General features: G+C 41.1%; 1 protein-coding gene across 4 annotated transcripts in view; it reads right to left on the bottom strand.

Moving 5' to 3' along the window:
- Positions 1–510: 510 nt before the first annotated feature.
- Positions 511–20,105, bottom strand: part of LOC132875713 (RIMS-binding protein 2-like) — a 282,162-nt gene continuing 262,567 nt past the window's right edge. For 3 of the 4 annotated variants that reach the window (XM_060912692.1, XM_060912690.1, XM_060912691.1), the window contains 3 exons: positions 19,447–19,518; positions 6,449–6,568; positions 4,763–5,794 (listed from right to left, as the gene is read on the bottom strand). In XM_060912692.1, coding sequence (XP_060768675.1) covers positions 5,504–5,794; positions 6,449–6,568; positions 19,447–19,518 — 483 coding nt within the window. In that variant the 3' untranslated portion in view covers positions 4,763–5,503. Of the gene's footprint in view, positions 3,185–4,762; positions 5,795–6,448; positions 6,569–19,446; positions 19,519–20,105 lie in introns of those variants that run through there. The other variant, XM_060912693.1, reaches the window with a different exon arrangement.

The raw sequence follows: 20,105 nt of genomic DNA, 5'->3' as shown, positions 1-20,105 counted from the left end.
AATGCACATTATTGACTTTGAATCATTAAAATCAAATTCTTAAATTTAAACAAATAATTTTGTGAATTTATTACTTGTAATATTTACTCATAATCTTTGTAATATTTATGTATTCTGGCTGTCAAATCTTATGTAACACAAAACGCCAGCCACTTCCTGTTAACTTAAAACGCAGTAAATTATTACATTTTTATTTTTGTACCATCACAGTATGTTTCTCCATAATGCAAAAAAAAAAAAAAAAAAGTTGTATACTTACATCTCTGTTGTAAGATCTTAGCGTACCCTGTAAAAAAAAAAAAAAATTAACGTTCTAAATTTGATGTTGGTTTGCTAGAAACCGCTTACTCATCCCAGTCAAGATGGCCGCCATGCTCCACTTAGCATAACAGAGTGAAAAGAAAGAAGTATGCTTGTAACCGGTCTTTTATTTCGAGGACAGTTAACTAAAAATCAAGTTTTCAATGTTTAACATTATGTTGTTTCAGATTGAGTTAGTGAATTTGTTCGTATGTTTGTAAGAAAAGTACTTTCTTTGGAATTTATGTAGAAGTTTGGGAACAATTGAGTTTTGGCTTGAGTTTTTTTTTTGGTGTAGTAAATAGACGTCTGAAAAAATTCTGTGAATAAGCATACAGTATGGGTACTGAGAGATGGTTAATGAAACAGGTCAAAGCTGCCTGAAAATGTTTTTTTTTAATTAATTAAAAGTAAATAAAATGTTTGATTTATTGAAAATAGAGTAACTGTTTGGGTGTGGCTTACACAGACAGCTGTAAATAAGGTGGAAGTGTGTGTGTGTGTGTGTGTGTGTGTGTGTGTGTGTAGAGAGAGAGAAGGGGGAGGGGAATCTTAACCACTAACACTACAGGTGTATCTGAGCGCAGATGAACTGAAGACCTGGAGACAGCTGCACTTGGGAAGTACAGTGCAGTCATCCATAAAGTAGAAAGCACTACTAAACCCCTCGCCACAGTGTAGTGTTTCCTACTTTATGGATGAGTGTACTGTTGGCTACTGGGAGCACGTTCTCACATTTTAACGACTCAACATGGTGGACGGAGAAAAAGAGGAACTGGCTTTGTTTCATAAGACTGTGCACGACTCACTGTGTAAATTCTCAGCCACATGAGTTGCTGCACATGAAGAAACAAAGCCAAGCTACTTGTTGTTAATGTGTTTGATTTGTTCTGGATGTTTTGTAACTGAATGTTTTAGTATGCAACGTTGTTGAATTTGCTTTCCCTTTTCATTAATAAAACTAAAAATAACAATAAAGAAAAACTTTGCCGTCTCTTGCATTTCACTTTGTCTACATGCATACACTATGGTTTTACAGAAATAATTCGCTAACTGATCTAAAAACGTTGCAGGTTTTTACACACACACACACACACACACACACACACACAAAATCATCACAAAATAATAGTTACATTTTTCTGTAAAAATAGATTTTATTTTATCTGTAAAAAGGTCAGACTAAACGACAATGGCCCCTTCAATGAGCAAGAAAGATCTCACTAGTCATCACTCAAAAACTTGCTTCAACATGCAAAAAAAAAAAAAAATGTAGGGAAAAAAAAAAGAGAGAGAGAGAGACCTATTTACAAGTTTCAAAAAATCGATTACAAAACCTCAGATTTACAAAACGGGTTCCTGTTCTCCGCGTGACACTTGCAGAAATTCTGAGAGACTGACGGGAGAATAAAGCTTCTCGTACTGTTTGAAAATACGTCAAAATCACAAAGTGCAAACCGTTCACCTGAACACTGTACATCATACACAGAGTAAAGTATCAGCTGAGATCTTCCAGCTTGGCCTCCACTGCATCCAGTGAAAAAAAAGAAAAAAAAAAGTCCTACAAATACATTGTAGAAGTAAAGAAATGCAAAGTACTATTATAAATACTTAAATATCGATAAATAAGGCCGTGGCTGGGCGTGACACCTTCATGCATGCAGTCAGTAAACATCGAAGTAAGACTAAACAAGGTCTCGTAAGGCTAGTAAGTTACTGTAGTCTAGCTGTGGGTGCAGATTAGCAGAGAGTAGCTTAGCGCTAGCGATAGCACTGGGATCAATGTGGTACAAGATTGTGAACTATAGTAGCGGGCTGAAAAGCTTAGCACAGCTTAGGGATCGTTGCTTACCTAAAAAACAGTTACCTACTGACTAAGAGAGAGAAATAGTTTGTACACTACAGTGCATCCATCAGGGCTGCGGCTTTTTTTTTTTTTACTTTTAATTCAAATATATCTTTTGGTTCAGCATAGAATCAAACTGAACTTGAGCAGAAACCTACGCTTACGGAGTATCTGGTGCTTAGACCCCTCTTTTTCTCATCAGCTCCCTACTGTCATAGTAACACAAAGAGCACCAAAAGGTTTGGCAAGAGTGTGCGATGTTCTGGTTTGGAACATCCACCGCGTCCTAGAAGCTGATACTCATGCTGTTAATATTCTACTGTATATCAGACATTTTAGATCATTTCATTAATGATCACGAAAATCGTTGCATAACCAGTAACAAGCCCTCGTTGTAATAGTAGTAACGTTATGACTAAAAGAATACAACATTCTTCAAAGTGAGCTTGAGGTAATCAGGACTTTTTTTTATTCCAGTCCATTCGCTTTGCGACTCACTTTATGAGGGACTAGACGTGTAACTTTATATGTGAGCAAGTCAGCTTTTTGTTTCGATTGTGTCATTCGTGCTACTGTATTTGTGGCTGTCTGTGAGTTTCATGTAATTCGGTGTCGTTTAGGTGTGCACTGTAGTACAGATCACACACAGATTTTAATTAAAAAATATATTTTACATTTGCTGCCTTTAGTCGCAATGGTGGTAAATTGGACAGTCGGTCACATGACAGAAGCCATGGCCTAACTGTTAGAGAAGCAGTTTTCAGACCAAAAGGGTCACTGGGTTGATTCCCTGGACCAGCAGGAATGGCTGAAGTGCCCTTGAGCAAGGCACCTAACCCCCAACTGCCCCCCAGGCTGCTCTGGGTATGTTGCATGTCACTGTGGATAAGAGCGTCTGCTGAATGCAATGCAATTATGTGTTCTAAGACCATTTTCAACTCACGACTGAAGATGTAGGTATGATATAGAAGCCTGCGAGAGCAAAATCTGGCCATACATTGAAATCCTGGCTTTGCACCTCCATGGCACAGGAAACACCTGCTGAAACAGATCAACATCATGCTTTGCTTTACACATGGTTACATGGTTAGTTATCAAAGTAGCACTAAATGATTGCTGCATATCGGACAGGAGTCACAGTGTATACTGTGAATGTGTTTTTATAATACATTTCAGTATAACCATTGCAGAAATGATGTAATTTCTTGTTTTATGCTCACACACACACACACACACACACACACACACACACACACACACACACACACACACGTCTTTTGGTGCTACTTGAGTTCCATGAGCAAGGTAAAGACAGACAGACCAGAGGAAACCTCCAGAAGTTTTTAACTTATTGCCCTGTAGTACACAAGCCGCAATGAGACAACCTTAAAAAGCTGAAAGCACAAAAAAACACATCAACCTGATCTTATCTGACCTGATCATGTTTTCACCATGATGACAGACGAATCAATTCCAGGGCCAAAAAAGCTCATTTTAAGTCATGACCTGTAGTCTTATAGTGCACGGGAATCAAGATGACTGCTCTGGCGTTCTACACTGAGCTGTTTATCTCCCCGGACTCGGAAGATGACACAGACAACCTTTTAATGCCTTTCAGATAACTATTTATCATGTGTTCAGTATCAGACCATGATAAGGAATGCGTGATAGATGTACAAGCCTCTGTACGTATGAAATATTTTCGCTTAGACACGAGCAAGGTAACACAGCTCGTCTGTTTCATGTGTTATACAAGTTGAATAATTTTCCCTACAGGTCCAAAATACAGCGAGAAGCGAATCCAAATCAGTTTCTGTACCTGCAGTGCGATTAACTAAACCCTGAAGTCAGTTCAGGACACCATTAATAAACTTGATGGGCATGTATTAAATATTAAATTTGTAGAAGCCTGTTTTAAACTTTTACTTTTTAGCTGCCATTATACTAGAACTCATTTAGTACACAAAAGCTGTATTGTTTCCTCCGTCTGCTTTGAACATGATGTAATTCACACAATTATTCTGTGTTAATCATTGACTATTCGCACCCGTTTATTTATTATACATCTAAATTAGTGCATGTTATTTTGAATCTTAGGAAATCAGAGCTGTAAAGTTAAATCCTGACATTTAACAGTTATTCCACGAAATTGAGTCGTACATGACCTGATCGCCGACAAAGCACGTAGCGCCGAGATTGACTGGAATAACTGTATTATTCTATCCACATTCACTGGATTTTGAAAAACAGAGCATTTTTATTTTTTACAAATTCGAGAAATAAAAACTTTATACAAAATGTCCGGCAAAATCATTTTGGCTTAGAATGTAAACACACCAGCGAAATGACAATGAAAAATGCTACAATAATAATGGGCGGCACGGTGGTGTAGTGGTTAGCGCTGTCGCCTCACAGCAAAAAAGGTCCGGGTTCGAGCCCCGTGGCCGGCGAGGGCCTTTCTGTGCGGAGTTTGCATGTTCTCCCCGTGTCCGCGTGGGTTTCCTCCGGATGCTCCGGTTTCCCCCACAGTCCAAAGACATGCAGGTTAGGTTAACTGGTGACTCTAAATTGACCGTAGGTGTGAATGTGAGTGTGAATGGTTGTCTGTGTCTATGTGTCAGCCCTGTGATGACCTGGCGACTTGTCCAGGGTGTACCCCGCCTTTCGCCCGTAGTCAGCTGGGATAGGCTCCAGCTCGCCTGCGACCCTGTAGAACAGGATAAAGCGGCTAGAGATAATGAGATGAGATGAGACAATAATAATTCTTGAAAAATAAAAAAAGATACGTTCTTATCATTAAATATTTTTATTCCATATTTTGTTGTGCTTTTCTGTCATATGTTTTAGGAGTAGAGTTTTTATTTCGTCCTCGGTTGGTTCAGCAACACAGTCCGCCATTTTGTTTTTCTCTACTCACGGTACATGAGCTGATAACCTAGTAGTAGAGTAGCCAATCAGAGTGCTCGATTGCTCATATCCAGTGAATATGGATAGAATAATATATTATATTACAACTACTTTAACTGCAAAAGTCAACATTGTTGGTTTAGTGTTTGCTTACTATTTGACGTCACCCACTGTTAAGTCCTAGCTTTCAGAATATTCTGTATGTTCTGTGTATTAAGTCAGAAGTTATATTGTTTGAAGCAAAGCAAGAACACAGCTTTATCGTGGTGGCAAATGGAGACAAAACAAACCAGAAAAAAAAAAAAAAAACAAGCACCAATCGGTCACAGACAGCGACATCTGTGTCAAAGCCTAAATCTATCCATGAAATCACAAATACATGCAGACGAATTAACATTGACATGGAGAAAGTGCAATCAGCGAATTAGTCAATGTAACAGTCTTTAGCGTTTACTCCTTCTTGCTGGAGCCCAACTTCTTGAAGAGCTTCTTCCCTTTAGAGAAGAAGCCTTTTTTCTTTTTGCCAGGTGGAGAGGTGTCAGTGACAGCATGGTCCTGTGGGGGATGGAGGACAGGTGGAGGATGGCCTGAGAATGCAGAAGGACCCAGGTGGTGTTCAGGCTGCTGGTCTGGAAGGAGGTTCTGGTGTGAATCAGGCTGAGAATTGGGTTCGGTCTGGCTCTCGTCTTGGGGACTTGACGTTCGGGGCTCCGTCTGCTCTACAGACGCAGCGTGACTCACCTTTTAGGCAAAAAGATGGAAGTGTCCGTGAGGGTTTTTCAGTGACCTAGATGACTGAAATGTCTAGACGACAAAGCCACTGGACAAGGGGAGTCATGCTGAAGATGTTTTGACACTCATTTCAGTAGACAAAGATGAAGGTGGATTTATAGCTCAGGTTCCTTCACTCAAATGGAATCGAGGTCAAGGAGAAAGCGTACATGTTAAAGAAGTTTCTAGGGGTGTATTTCGAGGCTTTAGGCAGGGAGGAAGCACATGGGTGGCATCTGGGGCAATTGTGTATAAAAGGGAAACCAAAGATGAAGTCAGCATGAGACTTACTGTTTAAAGTGCACACCTCGCCTGTGCCTCTGCATGCCAACATGCAGAAATAAACACACACACACACAAAACAGAAACAACAACTAAGCCATGCACATGCATAAATAAGGACAGGCACAGCAGATGAGATGTGATGTGTTGTGTATACCAAGAAGTAAATAACTGTTAAGAATGGAGAACAGCATGCTGTTATGAAGTAGTTTCCTGTGTTGTGAGGTTGTGTTGAGAAAAACATGAGTAACCATGTGATACTTGGGTGATTTGATGGCCACACATTTGCACATGCATACAGTCACATGAACATCTTGCACACACACACACACACGCTCCTACCTGTGAGTCTCTCCGACTGTTGGCGATAGTGCGTTCAGGTTCTGCTGACTCATCTCCTTTCTCTGGGAAAGCCTGAAGGAAGTTGGAAGGTACCAGCCCTTTCTGTCCATTCAAATCCCCCTAAAGTGGCGAGAATAGCAATAACAAATCCCATCATGCTCATCACTGTTCAGAACGTCAATACATATGAGTGATTCCACGCTTATGGGTACTGAAATGGGGACATGAACTTATTTTTAAAAATTCACCTAAAAACATTTCTTTTTTTACCATCAGGTCACAACACATGTAATCTTTAATGAATGATATGTTAAAAGATAACTTTAATTTTCTGAGATGTAATAAAAACATATTTATATGCCAAAGTCAGAACGTAACAGAAGTGTTGTGGACATATATATTCTCAATTTTAACAATGTAGAATTACTTTTTGAAACATAGGAAGGTGATGTTTTAGCAAATATAATTAATAAACATGTGCAGTAGAATAAACATACACATTCTTTCAATAAGATTAACATGGTATATAGCTAGATTGTAATTAATTTGTAACAGACGCGAGATGGACAATCGTAACAGAAGTAATGTAACAGACATCATTTTGGAACTCATAGGCTTGACTTTGGCATATAAATATGTTTTTATTACATCTCAGAAAATTAAAGTTATCTTTTAACATATCATTCATTAAAGATTACATGTTTTGTGACCTGATGGTAAAAAAAGAAATGGTTTTAGGTGAATTTTTAAAAATAAGTTCATGTCCCCATTTCAGTACCCATAAGCGTGGAATCACTCATATACTAAATACGAATAAGTAGAAAAAAATTCCCAGAAACTACTAAAAATTGTATGCCAGAATTTATGAATATGCATGATTATGCAAAACAGAAACACCCCCATGTTCCCTTGTCATCCTAAACAGCTTTTTAGCTAAGACTTGTAAACCAACTAACAGTGCTAACTGGCTAACTGCGTTTGTTATTATTTAATACATGTGCCGAAATGTTCATCAAAAACTCCTTGGGATCTTTGGACACTGGTATGAAAGTTGGTGGAAATTATGTGAAATCAGTCAGGTTTACAGACAATAAGGCAATAGTAAACAACTTGAGCAGAATGATCAACTAAATGAGAAAGTAAAGGATATGGGAATGAAGCTCAGTGTTCGAAAAACAAAGGTACAGCGCGTAAGTGGGAAGAGAAGAAAACCTTCGAACATAACTTTGGAAAATGAAAGGCTGGAAGAAGTAGAGCACTTCGAATAACTAGGAAGTTTGATATCGGCAGATGGAAGAATTCAGAAAGAAGGGAAAACTAGAATTGCAGTGGCTAAATCTGCATATGAAAGGAACAAGGGGGGTGTTACGGGTAACATCTAAAAGTTTATCAAAAGAATTAAGCATCAGACTTATGAAGTGCTTGGTCTGGACTGTCGACTTATACGGATCACAGACATGGACACTAAGGAAGAAAGAAGAAGATATGCTAGATGCATTGGAAATGTGGCTATGGAGGAGAACGTTAAGGATCACATGGGAGATGAAAAGAAGAAAAAAAACGAGAGCATACTACAAGAAATTGGACTTGAAAGAGAACTGTACAGTTAGGTCCATATATATTTGGACACTGACACAAATTTTGTTTTTTTTTACCTGTTTACTGAAACATATTCAAATTATAGTTACATAATGGACATGGGGCGGCACGGTGGTGTAGTGGTTGGCGCTGTCGCCTCACAGCAAGAAGGTCCGGGTTCGAGCCCCGTGGCCGGCGAGGGCCTTTCTGTGCGGAGTTTGCATGTTCTCCACATGTCCGCGTGGGTTTCCTCCGGGTGCTCCGGTTTCCCCCACAGTCCAAAGACATGCAGGTTAGGTTAACTGGTGACTCTAAATTGACCGTAGGTGTGAATGTGAGTGTGAATGGTTGTCTGTGTCTATGTGTCAGCCCTGTGATGACCTGGCGACTTGTCCAGGGTGTGCCCTGCCTTTCGCCCGTAGTCGGCTGGGATAGGCTCCAGCTTGCCTGCGACCCTGTAGAAGGATAAAGCGGCTACAGATAATGAGATGAGATGAGATAATGGACATGGACATAAAGTCCAGACTTTCAGCTTTCATTTGAGGGTATCCACATTAAAATTGGATGAAGGGTTTAGGAGTTTCAGCTCCTTAACATGTGCCAACCTGTTTTTAAAGGGACCAAAAGTAATTGGACAATTGACTCAAAGGCTATTTCATGGGCAGGTGTGGGCAATTCCTTTGTTATGTCATTCTCAATTAAGCAGATAAAAGGCCTGGAGTTGATTTGAGGTGTGGTGCTTGCATTTGGAAGGTTTTGCTGTGAATAAAACATGCGGTCAAAGGAGCTCTCCATGCAGGTGAAACAAGCCATCCTTAAGCTGCGAAAACAGAAAAAAAACATCCGAGAAATTGCTACAATATTAAGAGTGGCAAAATCTACAGTTTGGTACAGCCTGAGAAAGAAAAAAAGCACTGGTGAACTCATCAATGCAAAAAGACCTGGACACCCACAGAAGACAACAGTGGTGGATGATCGCAGAATAATTTCCATGGTGAAGAGAAACCCCTTCACAACAGCCAACCAAGTGAACAACACTCTCCAGGGGGTAGGCGTATCAATATCCAAATCTACCATAAAGAGAAGACTGCATGAAAGTAAATACAGAGGGTTCACTGCACAGTGCAAGCCACTCATAAGCCTCAAGAATAAAAAGGCTAGATTGGACTTTGCTAAAAAACATCTAAAAAAGCCAGCACAGTTCTGGAAGAACATTCTTTGGACAGATGAAACCAAGATCAACCTCTACCAGAATGATGGCAAGAAAAAAGTATGGCGAAGGCGTGGTACAGCTCATGATCCAAAGCATACCACATCATCTGTAAAACACGGCGGAGGCAGTGTGATGGCTTGGGCATGCATGACTGCCAGTGGCACTGGGTCACTAGTGTTTATTGATGATGTGACACAAGACAGAAGCAGCCGGATGAATTCTGAGGTATTCAGAGACATACTGTGTGCTCAAATCCAGCCAAACTGATTGGTCGGCATTTCATAATACAGATGGACAATGACCCAAAACATAAAGCCAAAGCAACCCAGGAGTTTATTAAAGCAAAGAAGTGGAATATTCTTGAATGGCCAAGTCAGTCACCTGATCTCAACCCAATTGAGCATGCATTTGACTTGTTAAAGACTAAACTTCAGACAGAAAAGCCCACAAACAAACAGCAACTGAAAACCGGTGCAGTAAAGGTCTGGCAGAGCATTAAAAAGGAGGAAACACAGCGTCTGGTGATGTCCATGAGTTCAAGACTTCAGGCAGTCATTGCCAACAAAGGGTTTTCAACCAAGTATTAGAAATGAACATTTTATTTACAATTATTTAATTTGTCCAATTACTTTTGAGCCCCTGAAATGAAGGGATTGTGTTTAAAAAATGCTTTAGTTCCTCACATTTTTATGCAATCATTTTGTTCAACCCACTGAATTAAAGCTGAAAGTCTGAACTTCAACTGCATCTGAATTGTTTTGTTCAAAATTCATTGTGGTAATGTACAGAACCAAAATTAGAAAAATGTTGTTTATGTCCAAATATTTATGGACCTAACTGTATATGTTGTATGTGGTCATGCAGGTTAATGGCGGCGTGCATGAGTGCAGCGGCTCTTCGCTCTCCTAGTTGGTACTTGTTTGTGTGTTTTTGGCTGTTGTTACTGATCGACCTATATCGGTCAACGCAGCACTATAGTCGGCAGGAATTGATAGACTTCGGAGTTGCCCATAGTAGGGCAATAACGATGTCATTCCAGCGGACTCACAGTATCCCTACCATTATCGCTAGAGCTCCGGGCTCCCCGTGGATTACCATCCCGGAAAAGCGACGCAGACGCCGGAGAGAGAGGAAGTAGAGGCGGGGCTGCAGGGCGGGCATCCGTGCTAGGTTATGGAAAGACCCGCATAAACCATCGATTCCCAGCCTCTTTCTCTCAAACGCCAGGTCTATCACCCACAAAATCGGTGAACTGGAGCTTCTTCTAGCCACTAATAACACCTTACGGAATATAAATGCCATGATCTTTACAGAGACATGGCTCAACTCTTCCATCCCGGACACTGCCATTGAGCTAGCCGACAGGATGCTACACAGACAGGACAGATCCAGCGACACCGGTAAGAGCAGAGGAAGGGGGCTAAGTGTGTATGTGAATAATAACTGGTGTACACAGAGCCGTATTATTGACTGTCACTGCTCCCGGGATCTGGATTCTCTGTCAGTGTTGTGCAGGCCCTTTTACTTGCCGAGAGAGATAAGTGTTGTTATTCTGACTGCTGTTTACATTGCCCCTGATGCTAATGCTAGCGCTGGACTTGCCCATCTTCACTAGCTCATCAGCAAGCAGCAGAAACAGCACCCTGAGGGGGTCCATGCGATTGCAGGGGACTTTAATCAGGCAAGCTTAAAGTCAGTACTCCCTAAATTCACTCAATATGTGAATTGTGCTCCCAGGGGAAGCAATATTCTTGACCATGTTTATTGCAACTTAAAGCATGCCTATAGAACAGTGGTTCTCCCCCATTTGGGCCTCTCAGATCATCTCTCTCTGCTCCTCCTCCCTGCTTACACCTCTCTTAGGAGGACAGCTAAACCCTGCATTAAAACCATTACAACATGGCCCGACAATGCACTCGCACAACTCCAAGACTGTTTCTCAAATACTGAATGGTCCTTGTTTGAAAATTTGGATCTTCAGGAGTACACAGAAACTGTCCTTTTCTATATTAACTAGTGCTGTCAAAAATGTCGCGTTATTAACGCGTTAACTTGACTCAATTTTAACGGCGATAATTTTTTTTATCGCGAGATTAACGCTCTGTGACATGATGTAGGTTTTTCATAAGCTTTTGAAACTGCCAGGAACTTGGAACAGAGACTTTGCTTAGAAAAACGATAGCAGCTAGACTGTAATGCCCCGCCCCGCCAGAGTCCTCTGCCCCCCCCCAAAGAACCAGCGCGGGCAGGGCGCGCTAGTAGAGATGGGATTTATGGCTCTTTGATGGGATCCGCATCTTTGTGATCCGTTCTTTGAAAAGAGCCGTTCAAAAGACTGGCTCATTTGGCTCTTTTTAAATATTTATTCAGTTTTAAGAAGACAGCGTCTAAAGAAGCCAGATCCCTCTGAACTGTAAACTCAATGCTATCCCAGAAATCCTTCCTGTAATATGCAAATTTGGCCGCCTCTGATTGGACAGCGCGACGCATCAACAGGCAGAAAGTGTAAAAGTACAAAATGTGTTAAGTTAGCTGAAACAGTAAAGATCAGATTCAATGCAATATTTATCAACGAACAACTTAGTTAATATAATAGTGTACTTTATATTATAATCAAGCATGTCAAGCCTACCGTCACTGTGTAACCTGTCTCTCTGATTAGAGTTGTAGACTAACTCAAGCACTAGATCACTTCACTCATGGTTCTTTTGCTAGCCCCGGTGCTCGGCTTAGGTTTCACTTTGCAGTGGCTGTGTCAAGACGTGTTATGCTTTGCAATAAAAAAAACATTGGTACTGTACAAAGCAAGCCCATTCACTTTTTTATGCTGATAAGAGAATTACAATGGTTTTGCATGTGAAAAAAATGTGCGATTAAATTGCGATTAATCGCGAGTTAACTATGACAGTCGCGACATTAATCGCGATTAAATATTTTAATCGCTTGACAGCACTAATATTAACACATGCATTGACAATGTAACTGTAAATAAACGAATCCGGGTATTTCCAAATCAAAAACCATGGATGACATCGCAAGTCCATCAATTCCTCACAGCACGGGACAGAGCCTTCAGATCAGGGGACAGAGCACTTTACACCATTGCTAGGGCTAATTTGAGGAGGGGGATTAGAACGGCCAAGCTTGCATATAAAGATAAGATTGAAGATCTGGTCGCGGATAACAATTCGAGGAGAGTATGGCAGGGGCTACAACATCTCACTAACTACAGAGGCAGCCATACAGCAGCTACAGCAGCAGATGGAGCCCTGCTGGCAGAGGAGCTAAATAACTTCTTTGCCCGCTTTGAGACCAGAAGCTCCTTCTCCACAACACCCCTGGACACCACAACACCTGCCTTCACCGTTGAACAGCATGAGGTGAGGCAGGTCTTTAAAATGGTGAACTCCAAGAAGGCTGCTGGCCCTGACAGGGTACCGGGGAAGGTACTCAAAGCATGCTGCAATGAACTCGCTCCTGTCTTCACCAACATCTTCAATCTATCTCTCTCCCAGGCTACCGTCTCCCCTTCTCTAAAGTCAGCAATAATCATCCCTGTTCCGAAGAAATCATCTGCAAACAGTTTAGCAGACTACAGACCGGTGGCCCTTACCCCTCTCATAATGAAGTGTTTTGAAAGACTGGTGCTAAAATACATTAAAACCTGCTTCCCTTCATCCCTGGACCCATATCAGTTTGCTTACAGAACTAACCGGTCCACAGATGATGCCATTTCCATTATTATCCACACTGCCTTGGAACACTTGGAACACAAGAACAGTTACGTCAGGATGCTTTTTGTGGATTACTCTTCCGCTTTTAACACCATCATCCCAGACATCCTGATTCATAAATTGCTGATCCTTGGCCTCCCTCCATCCATCTGTAGCTGGATCAAAGACTCCCTGACTAACCATCCCCAGTTCGTCAGAGTCGGCCCTCACATCTCATCTTCAATTGCACTCAGCACCGGCTCACCTCAGGGCTGTGTGCTGAGTCCCCTCCTCTATTCACTATACACATATGACTGTACATCTTCATCTCCCTCCATTTCTGTCTTTAAATTTGCAGATGACACTACTGTGGTTGGACTCATTACAGGCAGCGATGAGTCCGCCTACAGGCAAGAAGTCCTGTGCCTGTCCGAGTGGTGCTCTGCAAACAACCTCATCCTCAATGCCACAAAGACAAAAGAATTGATAATAGACTTCAGGAAACACAACATAAACCATCAGCCTCTCCTCATTAATAACGTGTGTGTGGAAACAGTGAACTCATTCAAACTTCTGGGCATCCACATCACAGACAACACAACATGGTCACTAAACACAGGCAACAGTAAAGAAAGCTCAACAAGGTCTTCACTTCCTGAGAGTACTCAGGAAAAACAATCTGTGTCAGAAGCTGTTGGTGTCTTTCTACAGGTCGACAGTAGAAAGCATCCTGACATACTGCATCTCTGCGTGGTTCGCGGGGTACTATGCTGTCGATAAGAAAGCTCTGGAGAGAATCATAAAGACAGCAGAGAAAATCATCAGCTGCCCCCTTCCCTCTCTGTCAGACATCGCACACTCCCGTATTCTCTCCAGAGCACGAACTATCATCAAGGACAATTCTCACCCAGGTCACCATCTGTTTGAACTGTTGCCCTCTGGCAGGCGTTATAGGTCCATCAAATCCAGAACCACTAGATTCATAAACAGTTTTTTCCCATATGCCATAACATACCTAAACAAACAGAAATGACAACTGCCTAAGCCACCCTTTCACTTATGAACTCTTCACGTTGTACTTTTATTCTTGATTGCATTTGTATAGATGTTGTTGTTTTTCATTGTTTTATTGTTCTATTTATTTTATTATTTTACTATTTATTGATGGTATTGAGTACCGAGTTGGAGTAGAAGCATAATTTTGTTGTACTTGACGTATAATGACAATAAAGGCATTGAATTGAATTGAATTGAATTGAACTGCTGAAAACGCTAAAAGATAGGAGAAAGAAGTGGTTAGGATATGTATTGAGAGGGGATTGTTTATATTGGACAGTAATAGAAGGGAAACGATAAGGGAAAAGGGGAAGAGGAAGAAGAAGAAGACTTACACCAATGGGCAACTTGAGAGGAGGAAGACCGTATGGAGAATTAAAAAGAACGGAGGAGGATAGAGAAGGTTGGAGGCTGTCAAACCTGTAGGAAGACCTGCCCAAAGGCAGAACACTAAGAACCTCATTCGCCTTATTATCCTGAGATTGTGAGTTCGAATCCCAACAATGCAACAGCCATCCATGGCCGGGGGCCCAAGAGAGCAAAATTGGCCATACTCTCAGGGAGACAGGGATGGCATACTTTCTCTCCCCTATCAATTACAAGTGACACTAAGCAAACATGGGCGTCTGTGAAGTCATGCATACGGAAGGTGGGGAGGATAATACTTTCCTCTGAGTGTGTTACACTGCCCTTGATGTTGCCTGAGCAGCAGTTCCAAAAGATGTAGCCAGCCAGCATCACATGGCTTGAAGGAAGCATGTGATAGCCTTCGCCTTCTCTGTTTGATAGCTGTCATGTAATGGGGAGAGCTGTCTGGTGGGTCATGACTAGATTAAGGATAAAATCCAATTTTTTATTTATTTTACGGCTAACTATTATGCGGTACCATGTCATCCTCTGAACTCAAAAATTACATTACAGGGATTTAGGAGACACGCTTATCCAGAGTGATGTATAACATACTCAGAGCAGCCTGGGGAGAAGTTTGGGATTAGTTGCCTTGGTCAAGGGCACTTCAGCCATTCCTGTTGGTCCAGGGAATTGAACCAGCAACCTTTTAGTCTCAAAGCTGCTTCAATAGCCATTAGGCCATGCCTTCCCCATGATCATCAATACAAAGCCGTGGAACTTGTTTAGTGTCATGACTAACCAAGCTCATATGAAACTCTCCCTAAATCAGGGTTAATCATCTATAGCGAAGCAGAACCCCATACTTCAGAGAATATGGCAATGCATTGACCTGATTTTTGATGGCTTTGACCATACGATGTCCGTACGTCCGAACGACGAATGACAAATGTGTACCACCACAAGGAACCCGATCATAAGTGCAAGGCAACGTATCTCATAAACACTTGACCACCAGACAATGAAATTTGCATCTTTATTTATATAAGAGAGATGGGTTTTTATCCAGTGCTTATTTTTAATTTCATCATCTCATTATCTCTAGCCGCTTTATCCTGTTCTACAGGGTCGCAGGCAAGCTGGAGCCTATCCCAGCTGACTACGGGCGAAAGGCGGGGTACACCCTGGACAAGTCGCCAGGTCATCGCAGGGCTGACACATAGACACAGACAACCATTCACACTCACATTCACACCTACGGTCAATTTAGAGTCACCAGTTAACCTAACCTGCATGTCTTTGGACTGTGGGGGAAACCGGAGCACCCGGAGGAAACCCACGCGGACACGGGGAGAACATGCAAACTCCACACAGAAAGGCCCTCGCCGGCCACAAGGCTCAAACCCGGACCTTCTTGCTGTGAGGCAACAGCGCTAACCACTACACCACCGTGCCGCCCTCAATGGTTCATATGCTATAATACAACCCCGATTCCAAAAAAGTTGGGACAAAGTACAAATTGTAAATTAAAACGGAATGCAATAATTTACAAATCTCAAAAACTGATATTGTATTCACAATAGACCATAGACAACATATCAAATGTTGAAAGTGAGACATTTTGAAATTTCATGCCAAATATTGGCTCATTTGAAATTTCATGACAGCAACACATCTCAAAAAAGTTGGGACAGGGGCAATAAAAGGCTGGAGTTCGACAGTGTAAAATTGCAAAGAGTTTGAACATATCATCATCTACAGTGCATAATATCATCAAAAGATTCAGAGAATCTGGAAGAATCTCTGTGCGTAAGGGTCAAGGCCGGAGAACCATACTGGGTGCCCGTGATCTTCGGGCCCTTAGACGGCACTGCATCACATACGGGCATGCTTCTGTATTGGAAATCACAAAATGGGCTCAGGAATATTTCCAGAGAACATTATCTGTGAACACAATTCACCGTGCCATCCGTCGTTGCCAGCTAAAACTCTATAGTTCAAAGAAGAAGCCGTATCTAAACATGATCCAGAAGCGCAGACGTCTTCTCTGGGCCAAGGCTCATTTAAAATGGACTGTGGCAAAGTGGAAAACTGTTCTGTGGTCAGATGAATCAAAATTTGAAGTTCTTTATGGAAATCAGGGATGCCGTGTCATTCGGACTAAAGAGGAGAATGACGACCCGAGTTGTTATCAGTGCTCAGTTCAGAAGCCTGCATCTCTGATGGTATGGGGTTGCATTAGTGCGTGTGGCATGGGCAGCTTACACATCTGGAAAGACACCATCAGTGCTGAAATGTATATCCAGGTTCTAGAGCAACATATGCTCCCATCCAGACGACGTCTCTTTCAGGGACGTCTCTTCATTTTCCAACATGACAATGCCAAACCACATACTGCATCAATTACAGCATCATGGCTGCGTAGAAGAAGGGTCCGGGTACTGAACTGGCCAGCCTGCAGTCCAGATCTTTCACCCATAGAAAACATTTGGCGCATCATAAAACGGAAGATACGACAAAAAAGACCTAAGACAGTTGAGCAACTAGAATCCTACATTAGACAAGAATGGGTTAACATTCCTATCCCTAAACTTGAGCAACTTGTCTCCTCAGTCCCCAGACGTTTACAGACTGTTGTAAAGAGAAAAGGGGATGTCTCACAGTGGTAAACATGGCCTTGTCCCAACTTTTTTGAGATGTGTTGTTGTCATGAAATTTAAAAATCACCTAATTTTTCTCTTTAAATGATACATTTTCTCAGTTTAAACATTTGATATGTCATCTATGTTCTATTCTGAATAAAATATGGAATTTTGAAACTTCCACATCATTGCATTCCGTTTTTATTTACAATTTGTACTTTGTCCCAACTTTTTTGGAATTGGGGTTGTATTATTCGTCTATTCAGGTTGATTTTGTGCCCTTGTGAATATTTTGCTCATACACTCATCAGGAGCTCTGCTTTCAGGCAGTGACTAAATACAGATCATATCACTTAATTGCATATCGGTTAATCGCATAAATCGCTTATTTGCATAAGAAGTAGAAAACCACAAACCATTCCCCATTATTCATATACAAATTTGATCGGTTAATTGCATATCGGTTAATCGCATATATCGCTTATATGCATAAAAATTCATGGCAAAAAGCTTCCAACTGATCGGTTTATCGCATAACAATACAGGGTATTTTCCCATCAATCATCTTCTGCACATGCGCAGAGCACACGAGATTCCATGGAATCTCCGATTATGATGTCAGTGTAGCGTCATGACCTACTTTCGTGAATACTGAGTGGACGACCTAATTTCATTCGAATCAGCGCATTGTTTACCCGGAAGCAGGTGCGCGAAGCAAGATGGGAAAATCACTTTAGTTTTAAGTAGTAACGATGTCGAAACAACGTAGTAGGACTGACTTGGATATTTCCAAACAATATGAAGTTATCAGTGAGTTGGACAAGGGTATTTCACAAAGCAAAGTGGCTGAAAAATTTGGGATATCTCAGTCACAAGTCTCACGGATAAAAGCAAAACGAAATGATGTTATTGCGAAATTCAAATCGAACGACAATACATCATGAAAACGGAATAGAGTTTCGACACGTGATAATTTGGATGCGGCTCTTATGCGATGGTACACTCAAGCCAGAGCCATGAATGTGCCTGTGTCTGGACCTCTTCTGCTCAGTAAAGCGCAGAGTCTTGCAAAAGAACTCCAGCTGGAAGGAGAAATTGTTAGGTCATGGGTCCAGAGATGGTGTAGACGGCATAAAATTCAGTTCAAAAAGGCACATGGTGAGAAACAAAGCCATGACCAAGAGGCAGCTGACCACTGGGTGAAGAACGTGTGGCCTGAAATCTTTCAACGTTATAGTGCTGAGGACATTTATAACTGTGACGAAACTGGGGTCTTTTTTCGAGCACTCCCCAGTAGTGGAATGGTTTATGAACATGAAAAACCTGCTGGAAATAAAATCAGTAAAGAGCGAATTATTGCATTGGTTTGCTGCAATTACACTGGGTCAGATAAAAGGAAACTGTTTGTTATTGGAAAGTTGTTCAAGCCCTGGATATCATTAGAAGGAGGTTATATCACCATGGACTCTCAACTGAGGCTTTTCAAGAAACTGAAAAGATAATCAATAAGGACATGATGAACAATGTTAAACAGAAGACAATTAATGATTATTTTAAGTAAATTTATAATGTTAAATAAACATTGTAACAATAATCATGTTTGTTAATAGTTGATTATTTTAAGTAAATTTCTAATGTTACACAAACATTTATTGTATACCATGCAGAAATGTATCAAGCAAAACACATTACACTACAATGCAAATCACACAACTGGGCTTACACTCTAAAAAATAAAGGTGCTGCAGTGGTTCTTCAAATCTCTGGATGGTTCCATGGAGAGTCAAAACTCTGTGATGAACCATTACATTATGCGAAAGGTTCTTCACATTGGAAATGGTTCTTCAGAGCCTGGCATTCTCTTACCATTTGCTGGTCAATGCACATAGGCTATGTTTACACAAATCTGTCTTCACTGCTCAAACAAATGGTTTAAATGGTTCTTTAAAGAACTGTTGCATGATCGGTTCTTTGAAGCCCTGAAAAAGGTTCTTCTATGGCATCGCCCTGAAGAACCGGTACTGGCCCCATTATTTTTTAGAGTGTAAACTATCCTCATAGTAGCCTGATCTCTTAATTGCATAGATCACTTAATTGCATAAAATGATCTTGCACAAAGCTTATGCAATTAAGCAATCACGTCTGTATCTATATTACTGATACAGAGTACCACTGATCCTGTGGTAAATGGAAATATGTGACTTTCCCAGTATGGGAACAAATCTGACTCAAACACCCACCTATATACTGCATTGTGAATCAGTCATCCAAGAATTTTAATCAATCAAAAAGCATGGTTTTAAGTTCAGGGCTATTTTAACTGAGAGAGAAAAAGAGAAGTGGGCACCAGTGTAACCTTTTAGATCACGAAAAGGTTTGAAACAAAAAGTCCAGTCTTAAAGGCTTCATGAATTACAGACCCACTCTACTGTAAAGTTGACTACTCACATAAAAGAATCCATCATCATCCATGTCTCCAAACACGTAGATGATGTCCCCAGCATTGAAAGTCAGCTCAGCCTGTAGAAGACAAGACAAGGAGCATGTACATGAATCTGTGTGCTAATATAACACAGTGGGTCTCGTTTATCAAAGTGGACACGAATGATTTTTTTTGTAATTGGGTATTCATGAAATTAGGATTAAATTAGTGTGAGGAGGCTCACCGATGTAAACTTTGGCTGATCTGTTTTAACATGTTATTTATTTCAATTCTACATGTCACATTTAGGAGAGAACTCATATTTAGAAATTGGTATATTATGCTCTCTCAAAAAACAAAGTACATGACTGTATCTTTAGTGTTACAATGGCTTGTCACTCAGTGCGTTTACATGCACATCCAAATCGAGCTACTGTCGGTAATCGAGCTAAGGGTCCCCAGAGAAATCCAATCCTACATGCACACAAGGAAATCGAGCTATTGTGTGAGGTACATTGTGCACCCGAGCCACAGTTGGTGCTACACGCCCAATCGTATTGGTACACTTCCGGTTGTCGTCATGAAGAAGAGCTATTCAAGAGTATAAACAAAGTTATCAGTTCCATGTTCACAAAGTTATCAGTTCCGTGTTCTCTTCTGCTGCTCGCTACTACTACTGTTGTCA

The sequence above is a fragment of the Neoarius graeffei genome, chromosome 28 (assembly GCF_027579695.1).
Source record: "Neoarius graeffei isolate fNeoGra1 chromosome 28, fNeoGra1.pri, whole genome shotgun sequence".
Taxonomy (NCBI): Eukaryota; Metazoa; Chordata; class Actinopteri; order Siluriformes; family Ariidae; genus Neoarius; species Neoarius graeffei.
The sequence above is the reverse complement of the archived record's forward strand: the minus strand, read 5'-3'. Positions and strand labels throughout refer to the sequence as shown.